At 27.8% G+C, this 12187-nt stretch overlaps 2 protein-coding genes across 3 annotated transcripts; both read right to left on the bottom strand.

Moving 5' to 3' along the window:
- Window positions 1–8: 8 nt before the first annotated feature.
- LOC112639958 lies at window positions 9–6185 on the bottom strand. 2 transcript variants are annotated; one of them, XM_025415532.1, is made up of 6 exons: window positions 5927–6183; window positions 4147–4257; window positions 3807–4075; window positions 3061–3093; window positions 458–659; window positions 9–213 (listed from the first exon to the last, which is right to left on the bottom strand). In XM_025415532.1, exons 3-6 carry the CDS (start codon window positions 3846–3848, stop codon window positions 56–58), a joined length of 435 nt encoding a protein of 144 aa, XP_025271317.1. In that variant the 5' UTR covers window positions 3849–4075; window positions 4147–4257; window positions 5927–6183; the 3' UTR covers window positions 9–55. The 2 variants fall into 2 exon arrangements, with proteins under 2 accessions (XP_025271317.1, XP_025271318.1); XM_025415533.1 differs by lacking the exons at window positions 3807–4075; window positions 4147–4257 and having other exon boundaries at window positions 5927–6185.
- Window positions 6186–11009: 4824 nt separating this feature from the next.
- LOC112639974 lies at window positions 11010–11963 on the bottom strand. The gene has a single exon (XM_025415555.1). The coding sequence runs from the start codon at window positions 11961–11963 to the stop codon at window positions 11010–11012; it is 954 nt and encodes a 317-aa protein (XP_025271340.1).
- Between the last annotated feature and the right edge of the window lie 224 nt (window positions 11964–12187).

The following is a 12187-nucleotide window of genomic DNA, read 5'->3' as shown; positions in this document are numbered from 1 at the left end:
ATCAATATCAATATAAAAATAAATTGACTTAACAATAAGTAATTAAAGATAGTAATTAAAGACAACTAATCTTTCCACAATAAAAATTATCATTCTCTTCTGCAAGAAAATGTGAAAGTTTTTTCTGCCTAAATCCGCGGCCTAAATTATTTTCTGATTCTGTATTTTTGTCATCCATCATTTTTTCTTTTTGTAGAGCCTGTTCATATGAATCTGAAATATACAATCAATTTTTTAAAAACATTTACTATTAAAAACATTTGCTATTTTTTATATAATTATTCATAAGAAGTTTTTTAATTACAAATACTATTTATTTTTGTATATGTGTACCTACTGCGCGCGCGTGTATGTGTGTTGTATGTGGGTGAGTGGGTGGATGGATGAGTGGGTGTGTGAGTGTACGTGTAAAAATTTAATTAATATTATCAATATATAAATATAATCAAATACATACCATATTTACCAATAATAGTAACTGGATAAAGAGTCCAATCATTATGTGGTGTTTTGCGTTTTATAATGCACTTACGTACATCTTTTTTTGGCCAATAAGTGTACTTATCTTTTAACCAAAAGGTTGGAATTACGGAGTATGTTTCATTTTCTTCATCATTAAATTCAACATTAAATTTAACAACAGAATACAATGCATTTTGCTATAGAAAATACATATTTCTTTCAAAATTATGCTTGCAAACTTACTCAATCTTGGCAATCTTATAAATGGATAATTTTATAGTAATAATACATATATTATTTTAAAAGATCAGAAAACTATTGTTATGAAACACATAAATATTATTTTACATATATTTTTAATAAAAGTAAGTAGTTTTTAACTAAAGTATTAAAATTATATATAAGTATACGTTAATTATAAATAATACTGAATTATTAAATATGTTACGTATATACAATTATATACGTAACATATTTAATAATTCAGTATTATTTATAATTAAGTATCATAAATATCATAAATTATGAAGAAAAAAGAATTATAAAGCATAATAATAAAATTTAATTTATAATAATTAAAAACATATTACACAAATATACTTTATATGCAATAGATATTAATACTAGTAATTTCTATGCAATATTGGAATTACCACAAATTTATTATTATTAAATGGTAGGATTACACATTTTGCTAGAATGTCTTTAACATCATATGTTAATATTTCTGATATTTCATGAATGTCAATAATTTTGATAGCTAAGCAAAATGAAGGTTTTTTTTACAAAATTAGAAATATTTTGCAAAATTTTTCCGACTATTTTTATGTTATTATTATTATTATTTTTATAAATGTTCGAAATTAACATATAACTTAAATTTTTTAAAAGAACACAATTATTTCTCTGACATAATGAAAATGTAAAATTCTCATAAGTAAGTTTCCTGTAATAGGTATAAGTTTTTCCATTTTCATTCCATACTAAAGAAATATTATCTTCTTGAACAAATGGAAAATTATATAAATCTTTTCAATATAAAGTAACTTTCTATCTTCAATAACTCTATTGTATATTTGTTGTAAAGGATATCTTGAATTTTTCATTCTTCTTTTAATTTTACTCATGTAACTTTCAAATTTAAAAGCGGAAAAATTATCAAGTTGTCCATATAATAACACATCATCACAAAGATGTAGGAGATTATGCACGTTGTACGTTATATATTCGCTACCATATATCTTTTTATATCTTATAATAAAATATCTAATTGAAGATTTGGTATATCTATTGAGATTAATACATTAAGACTAATACATTTAACTGAACACAAAATTCTGATAGCGACGTGTAAACACAAAAAAATGTTTATACTGTATTTTAGACAATTTTCCTTTCATTACAACAGGACCTGCATATAATAAAAATTGTCTGTCGCTTTCCAATGTTCTACGTCTTCTACAGATCTTGGTAAACGACAAAATTCTTGAGGAATATCTCTTCTAAAAATTTTCATAGTTTTTGATATTGCTTTAATTTTGTCATCTTTTAATTTCATACATTTTTTTCCTTTTTTTCCCAACCAAATCATTAAAAGTAATTTCATTATACCAAGACACACAAGATACATATAGTCGAGTGGTACATTACTGACCAAACCAATACCAATTTTTTCTAATGGAGAGTTACCTTTATGATGTTCTTGCTGTGTTTGTAGTATAAAGTCTTTGTCAGTTCGTAAAGTTGCATTAAGCTCTGGGAATGTCATTTTGCCTCTTATATATTTGCCTCTTTGCATACATTTATTACAACTAAAATATCCTGTGTGAGACTTTATTGCAAGAACAAATGCTGTAGCTGGTGCATCGCAAATAATTTTCTTTAATTGTAATCTAATTAATTTATTGTTTATAACAATACCATTTTTTTTAACAATAAATATTCTTTAACAAATGCATTTTTTCATTCCATGATAAATGCCTACTATAAAAGGTTCTGCAAATTCTGTAATATCAATAGACATTAAAATCGGCCAAAATTGACTGTTTGAAGATTTATTTAATGGTAAGCCATCTATAATAACTGTTAATGGGGAAGAAAGTCCAATTTTTTTTCTACTACACTCTGATGTATTTTATGGGATATACCTTTCTCGATTCCAAAATGAATGTATGCACCAGGTGGCATATCTATAATATTATTAGAGGCTAACGGAGTTTTGACTAATGTTCTACAATCTTTTGGAAGAGGAAGATTTTCTGATCTCAATATTGCTAATAATTTATTTACTGAATTATGTGATATATTATTAGTAACAGTCCAATATGCTATCTTGTCTGCCAAACTAATTTTATTTTGTGTTTGAAACATATTATTCTTATCAATATTAATGTATTTAGTTTCTGTTAATTTAAGAGAGTTACTTATATTATTATAAATCTGTACATTATTGCAAATATCGATATTATCTGTGTCATCATTAGTTGAAAAATTTTCACTTATTTCATAAGAAGTGCATTGTGTTTCATTAATATTTTGTTGTTTTCTAATCTTACAAAATTCATTATGTACCATTCTACGTAAATGTCTGCTTGTTACCTTTGATAGGCCTTTCTTTTTTCTTTCTTGTACCTGTGGATAAAAAATATATGTATATATAAAAAGTGTACAACACACTATACTTTACTTATTAATAATAAAACACTTCAAAATAAAAAAATAATTTTTGTAAGATCGTATAATAATGTATACAGAGTGATGTATATATAAAAAAGTTTAAATTATGAAATATATCTGCTACACATTGTTTATTTTTAATTATACACTTATATTTATATTTTAATCTTATTGTTTTGTTATTTATATCGTTAATTTCTTAAGCTACAATTAAAAAGATATATTGCATTTCAAACACGTTTTTTCTTATTTTCCATCTAAAAGTTCTCATATTTTTTATACACATACAATAAAATATCTCTATATATATATATATATATATATATATATATATATATATATACACATACACACACATATATATATATATATATATATATATATGTATATATTTTTTTACTTCAAAAGAAGAAGAAAAAATAATGAAAACTTAAAACTAACTATACATTATGTAAATGTAAATATTAATTAATAATTTTATATTAAACTTTGCTAAATAACTTAAAAAATACCTAACCTATAAGAATAATACTTGTGTTAAAATCTACATGTGTTAATAATAAATCATGTGTAATATAAAATTTATTTTTGCGTTGATAAAATATAAATAAAATTTTATAAAAGTGATTGCAATAATAATATATATAATGTAGATAAATAATACATACCGGAATAGATTGGTTACTGGAACATGCAATATTTTCTGGCATATTAATAATTTTTTGTCATACACATAAGTCATCAAATAAGTTGTCACATTAAATAATATATATAATATATAATCACTGTATTCTTGAACTTGCCTTTCTTGAACTTTTTCTTATTCACGAATATACACGCACGTGCAGATTTGTTGATCGAAATATGTTGTACCAGAGAGAAGCCTGAGAGGGGCCATGCTGCCATTTTTGAGGGAACGCTTTCCCTACGTCGTACACTAGCTTATTTTTTTAGTGAAGTTTTTTTCTTTAAAATATTAACATACAAGAACATAAAAATAAAACTTACTATTATTATCCGTAGGAATATTAGTATTATTTCTTGTATCATCTATGACAACAGGAATTTTATCAATATCTAAATAAATCTCATCATAGACACTTTTATTGCCATCATTATCTGAAAAATTTTTTGTATCAAAAAATATAATTTAAACAAATTATGTCTTACAAATGTATGTGTACAAACAGTATAAATATATTAGTAATAAACACGTTTTTTTACAAAGATATATATGCATGTTTTATATTTAAGAAGGTTTATAATACTAAAGTCTATTAATATAATCATATATTGTTCATGTAAAGTTTCATCCAAATCAGGAATTGAATTATCACTGTTTTCTTGTTCATCAGTCATACTTGAATCACTTGAATTAACTAAAATTATATAAAATTATATAGAAATTATATAATTTATCAATATCAATATAAAAATAAATTGACTTAACAATAAGTAATTAAAGATAGTAATTAAAGACAACTAATCTTTCCACAATAAAAATTATCATTCTCTTCTGCAAGAAAATGTGAAAATTTTTTCTGCCTAAATCCGCGGCCTAAATTATTTTCTGATTCTGTATTTTTGTCATTCATCATTTTTTCTTTTTGTAGAGCCTGTTCATATGAATCTGAAATATACAATCAATTTTTTAAAAACATTTACTATTAAAAACATTTGCTATTTTTTATATAATTATTCATAAGAAGTTTTTTAATTACAAATACTATTTATTTTTGTATATGTGTACCTACTGCGCGCGCGTGTATGTGTGTTGTATGTGAGTGAGTGGGTGGATGGATGAGTGGGTGTGTGAGTGTACGTGTAAAAATTTAATTAATATTATCAATATATAAATATAATCAAATACATACCATATTTACCAATAATAGTAACTGGATAAAGAGTCCAATCATTATGTGGTGTTTGAAAAACCATTCATTTTTCAATTATCTTACCTTGATATTTTTATATACAAAATAATGAGAAGAATCAATTGGTGTAAAGAAAACATACAGTTGTTTTTAAGAAAAAATATGGAATTGTTAATTGCAAATTACATATTTTTTCTTAGAAACAACTATGTGTTTTCTTTACACCAATTGATTCCTCTCATTATTTTGTACATAAAAGTATCAAGGTAAGATAATCGAAAAATGAATGGTTTACTAGATATTTTATAGTTTATGTAAAATTAAGAAATTATTTCAAGCCTTATAACTCAAAAAGTACTTAATGAAAAGGTACTTAATTATAGTGTTTCGGAAAGCTCTCGAGATAAGCTACAAGAATATGCAATGAAAAATAGGGGGTTCCATTTAAGAAATTGAAGGTAACCTTTATATGACCTTCAAATGACTATCTTAGGTCAAATTTTTGCCACCTATCTTTTGTCCCCCTCGAAGTCAAGCAACTTTCATTTGAAACATTTTGTTATACATTCAAATATAAAAAAGTTATTGGGGTGGATAAATTAAAATGGCTCACCCTGTATATATATGTATATATGTATATATTTTTTTACTTTAAAAGAAGAAGAAAAAATAAAACTTAAAACTAACTATACATTATGTAAATGTAAATATTAATTAATAATTTTATATTAAACTTTGCTAAATAACTTAAAAAACACCTAACCTATAAGAATAATACTTGTGTTAAAATCTACATGTGTTAATAATAAATCATGTGTAATATAAAATTTATTTTTGCGTTGATAAAATATAAATAAAATTTTATAAAAGTGATTGCAATAATAATATATATAATGTAGATAAATAATACATACCGGAATAGATTGGTTACTGGAACATGCAATATTTTCTGACATATTAATAATTTTTTTGTCATACACATCAAATAAGTTGTCACATTAAATAATATATTGTCACGTCCGGCGATCCATAGATCCTTAGATCTAGGAGAAATTTTTTCCTTTTTTCACTATCCTCCATCCAATAAGCTACAAGCACAAACTAACATGAAACTAAGAGAGACACGCTTATACGTCACCTATATAATAAAATACTAATCTGAGAGAGAGATATATATATATCTATATATATATATGTATATGAATCATCTATACGAGCGAGATAGACTTATGTGTAATACTTAGGAAAGACAAGGACCGATATAAGGAAGTCCTTTTAAATATAAGCTTCTTTTATATAAATATATTGTAAAACATGTCCAAAGATTAGAGAGAATCTATTTATGTAAAAATCATGATAAATGACCAATATTTTAAATAATCAAATAGTTATTGTAATTCTTTGGAAAGGGTCATTTATCGTAATTTATGTAAGACACGACCTTGCAAGCAATGCATTCAGAGAACCAACTAATATGTATTCTTAGAAAAACTTTCTCTTAAGGACCACCCAAGAAGTTCGCAAAAATCCGTTTCATAGCTAAAGAATTTGTTCTTAAAACTCCATCATAAATTACCCCTACTATTCAATTTTAAAAGAGTATAAAAACTCTTCCAACAACGGAACAAGAGCTCTGTTCAACCTCATTCTTGCTCAGTTTTAGATCAGTCAGTTCAGATTCACTCTGGACTTAAACCCACTCAGATTCTTATTCGTACTGTAAACTGCTAGAGCAATTCAAGTCGGAATAAAGTGTTTAAATTTTAAACAAAAGTATATTTCTTTAATCATCATCAATAAAGAAAACCCAATTCAAAGCAGTTAATTATCCTGGGGTTTTACCCCCTTAACCGCAAGAAAAAGAACCCACAACTAAGACGTTCTGTCGAACTCGGAAAACTGTTGGAAAAGCCTGCCTCATGGAACCAACAGATTGACGTTACCAGAACGTCACAATATATAATATATAATCATTGTATTCTTGAACTTGCCTTTCTTGAACTTTTTCTTATTCACGAATATACACGCACGTGCAGATTTGTTGATCGAAATATGTTGTACCAGAGAGAAGCCTGAGAGGGGCCATGCTGCCATTTTTGAGGGAACGCTTTCCCTACGTCGTACACTAGCGGTGCGTACATCCATTTTACGGCACCTGGGAACTACATGGCCACATCCACTTTTGGTGTCGATAAAACAGTCGATTTTGGTTCATGTCCGTGCTACATCTACAATTTGTAGATCAAAAATAGTTCCGCATATAGATATAATTTAATGTATTTTTTTTAGTTGCGCGATTTCATTTTCATTAAAGCATACATTATAAATGTCAATGGTATTAATGAAATAAGTTTATGTTTATATAAATACATATGTATGTGTATAGAATATATGCTATTCTCGAGATATAAGAACAGAAAAAATAAATTATATATATAAACTTCTCAGTAAATTGAATTTTATTTAAGACGATTGTAGAATAGAGACAATTTTTTCAGATTAATAATTTCAGAAAACTTTTCTCTATGGTTTTGTAATCTGAAATGTTATGCACAATAAAATATACATCTTTTAAATATAATCCAAGACATCTTAATTAAAAATTATTTTTCCCTTTTTCTAAAAAGTAAAAGCATATTAATCATAAAAAAAGCGATACGAAATGATAATGTTAATTTTGAAAAATATTAACACATCTTATGTAAATATAGCATAAGTACCGAAATTATAGAAACTGACATTAATAGTGCGTGGTGGCTGAATGTTAAAGCGTTCGGTACCTCACGACGCGGATCACGGTTCGAATCCCATGTTTTTTTTGTTTTACTATTTTTCAAGTTTCTGGTATATTATTACATACATTTATAAATGTGATTATATTTTACAAAAAAAGGATATTTAAATTATACTTACATTTAAATTATACTAAATATAGTTATTATATAATAAGCAATACAGTATCATTAGAAACATATATTTATGTGTGTTATTTAATATTATTTATAACAGTAATTTAATATTATTTATAACAGTTATTTAATATTATTTATAACAGTAAATGTACAATAACTGATTTAAAAATTTAATGAACAGTTTAAAAGGCGAATTTGTTTATATATATATACAAATTTGCCTTTTAAACTGCCCATTAAATTTTTAAATGTTTTTTTTTTTTTTTTTACGTGGGGAAAATCTTCCAAAGACACCCTCGATTCCAAGGAAGGAAATCGAGGGTAGTGTGGGATTTTTACCCACTAAAACCCCCACGGTAGCCTACTTGTCCTGTATAATTTTAAAGATGGGATGTGGCCACATTATCCCATCATTACCCATGAATAGAAAAATTATCCATCTTGGAAACTGAAAATATACTAAATGGAATTAGTGTGTATAAATTATTTCTTCAAAAACAGCATAGAAAAATAAATATTATTATGCAACAACATATTTCAAACAAAGTTATTATATTAAATAATCTATATTTAACAAATATATATATTAACGTAGAACGTTTAAAAAAATCACAATATTTTAAGTAAATAACTAAATAACTTTATGTACATGTATATATATTTTAGTTGGCATGACGTAAAGATTGCAATCACGGATCAAAAAATCAAGTACATAAATCTCAAACTAGCAGGTCTTATCACGGGAAATCTATATAATATAGATTTCGTATAAATAACTGAAAGAATCAGTTATATATTTTGACGATTTTTTTACCTTTTTACCGATTTTTATAATTTTCTTGAAACGTCTTATTACTTTAAAAGTGATTTCTCAGAATCACTTATTGTATTATGTATATATAATACTTTTGTAACTATATTTGTATAATTACATTATTTACGATATTTATATGTACCTTACCTTGTAATTATAGAATACCGTGTGCCAACATAATATACATATATAATATTATATTTACGATATATATTTCGCATAATATTCGTATAATATTATTGTATTTAAAACTTTTATTATTATATATATCTTATTATACCATTAGTAATAAAAAAGTGCATGATTTAACAATTTCTTAGCATTAAGACCCTTTATTTATTCCGTGATAGAACCTGCTAGTTTATGATTTATGCATTTATTTCACCTGTGATTGCAATCTTCTAAGAAATTGAAAAATTCATGCATTTTTCTAATTACGGGAAATTAATATTTATTGTGAAGTGTAACATTATTTGCAAACATATCAATGAGTGCAATATCATGATGCAGGGACACAATAAATATTTTTGTTCATAATGACAAAATTTGTATGAGATATATACAGGGTGAGTCATTTTAATCAATACACTCGAATATCTCGAAAACAGCACTCTTCAGAAAGAAATGTTTCAAACAAAAATTATAGGGTGTGAAGGGGGACATAAGATGGTAGCATTGGTTTGACCTTGGAAAGTCATTTGAAGGTCACATAAAAGTCACCGTCAATTTCTTAAATTGAACCCACCATTTTTCATTACATATTCTTGTAGCTTATCTCGAGAGCTTTCCAAAACACTACAGACAAATGTTTTTTCATTAAGTACTTTTTGAGTTATAAGGCTTCAAAGTTTGCAGTACTTCGATATAAAATGCAAAATATCTCGTAAAATATTTAGTTTTCGGTAGTCTTACCCTAATACTTTTATGCACAGGATAATGAGACAAAACTATTGGTACAAAGAAAACGCATTGTGATTGTTTATAACAAAAAGTGCATTGCAAATTACACATTTTTTATTATAAACAATCATACGTTTTCTTTGCACCAATAGTTTTGTCTCATTATCCTGTGCATAAAAGTATTAGGGTAAGACTACCGAAAACTAAATATTTTACGAGATATTTTGCATTTTATATCGAAGTGCAAACTTTGCAGCCTTATAACTCAAAAAGTACTTAATGAAAAAACATTTGTCTGTAGTGTTTTGGAAAGCTCTCGAGATAAGCTACAAGAATATGTAATGAAAAATAGTGGGTTCGATTTAAGAAATTGAAGGTGACTTTTATGTGACCTTCAAATGACTTTCCAAGGTCAAACCAATGCTACCATCTTATGTCCCCCTTCACACCCTACAATTTTTGTTTGAAACATTTCTTTCTGAAGAGTGCTGTTTTCGAGATATTCGAGTGTATTGATTAAAATGACTCACCCTGTATATAACAATAAAAAAATCAAAGAAAATATTAATGTTCATATATATATATATATATATATATATATATATATATATATGTATATATATATATATACAGGGTGACCCATTTTAACTTAGGCAGCCAAATAACTCGAAAAATAAGCACACTACGAAAAAATGGTTAGAATCAAAATTTCGTCATTTCGAGGGGGACGTATAATGACGTTAAAATCAGCCCCCCCACCCCTCCCCCTGGGCGGTGAGGGGGGGCAAGTTTGAAATCTTAAATGGGAACCCCTATTTTTTATTGCATATTCGGAATCTTTGGCTAAAAACACATACAATTTGTCTGAAACATTTTTCTCGATTCATGACAGATGGCGCTGTAATCGACGAAATTCAATTTCTTCGATTTCTCTTACTGAGAACCCATGCTTACGATTCTGCAATAAATTAACAATAAAAATACTACGTTTTCATTGTTAATACTCGAAATTAGTCTTAAAACAAACTTCTCATTATTTTTTATTACTCATTAATTACTTCTCAAGAAACTGCTTTTAGCGTGGACCCAGGAACAACGACGTGGACGTAGCAGTTTTCTGTTCCCTTCGGGGTGCTTGATTAACGTGAGTCCCCTCGCCTCTCACAATTCGGGGTGCTTGAACGTGTGGTAACCCAGCCAGTGAAGGCAAGGTCGTGTGGTGACCCAACCAGTTAAGGCAAGATTGCATTGTTATCAGCTCTCTCCGCATGGAGGAGATGCTCAAAGTGTGCACCATTATTTTCTAAGGATAACAGTAATCGACAGCGAAAGTTACGTTGTACATTTTCTAGCATTAAAGGAGTTATAGCTTCACAAGCTCTTCTTATTCTTTCCATCATATTCAATCGTTGGAGCTTCACTATACACTGCATCTTTAACGTATCCCCATAAAAAAAAATCAAGGGGGTTCAAATCCGGTGATCTCGGAGGCCACAGAACTGGCCCACCCCGCCCTATCCACCAATTTGGGAACCTTTGATTCAAAAACATCCGTACAATACGAGCATAATGAGCAGGAGCACCATCTTGTTGATACCATAAATTTAGTCTAACTGCAAGGGGAACATTCTCTAGGTATGCTGGCAAATCATTTTCGAGGAATTCTAAATACATTGGACTATTAATTGGACGTTCAAAAAAATGAGGTCCAATGACTTGGCCATTGCAAATGCCTACCCATACATATAAACTCCAACGATGTTGATTAAGCACCTCACGATACCAATGTGGATTTTCTGGTGACCAATAGTGGCAATTATGCCTATTGAGACTACCATTGCTGATGAATGTTGCTTCATCACTGAAACAAACATTACTAAAAAAATCTGGATTCTGATCTAACATCTCAAGAGCCCATCTACAAAATTGTACTCTGAGTACGTAGTCGGCCTCACTTAATTCCTGTACCAGAGTAATATGATACGGATGGTAATTGACTGATCGTAACAATCTATGTGCCGTAGTTTGAGGGATTCCCAGTTCTCGTTCTATTTGACGGGTACTAATATGGGGATTTTGATGAACCATAGCCAAAACTGCGAGCAATCTAGAGTCATTATTATTATGAAGTCTATTCCTTCGCCTTTCGCGATGAAGTGGATTATTACGAGATCTCCTTTCAATGTTTATAATTTGTTGATCAGTAGGATGGCGGCGATTTGGGAATCGCTCCGCATAAGTACGGGCAGTAAGTCTGTAATTTCTACTACATTCACCAAAGGTTATAAGAATATCGACTACTTCTGTAGGCGTATAATTTGCCATTTTACCAGAATTTTATCAGAGTACAAATGTTAAAAAAATACATAAACACTTGTGACTTTGGCACTAAATGGACAAAATTTTGGAGGGATACTTAGAGGAACTCCATCAGATGGAAAGTCCAAAATGTCTCGGTACTTCGGACCATCCAAGTTGCCTAAAGGGCAGGTTACGCTAAAAGCAGTTTCTTGAAAAGTAATTAATGAGTAATAAAAAATAATGAGAAG

The sequence above is a fragment of the Camponotus floridanus genome, unplaced genomic scaffold, assembly GCF_003227725.1.
Source record: "Camponotus floridanus strain SB8 unplaced genomic scaffold, Cflo_v7.5 scaffold122, whole genome shotgun sequence".
NCBI classification, from domain to species: domain Eukaryota; kingdom Metazoa; phylum Arthropoda; class Insecta; order Hymenoptera; family Formicidae; genus Camponotus; species Camponotus floridanus.
This window is presented reverse-complemented; position numbering and strand designations above follow the sequence as displayed.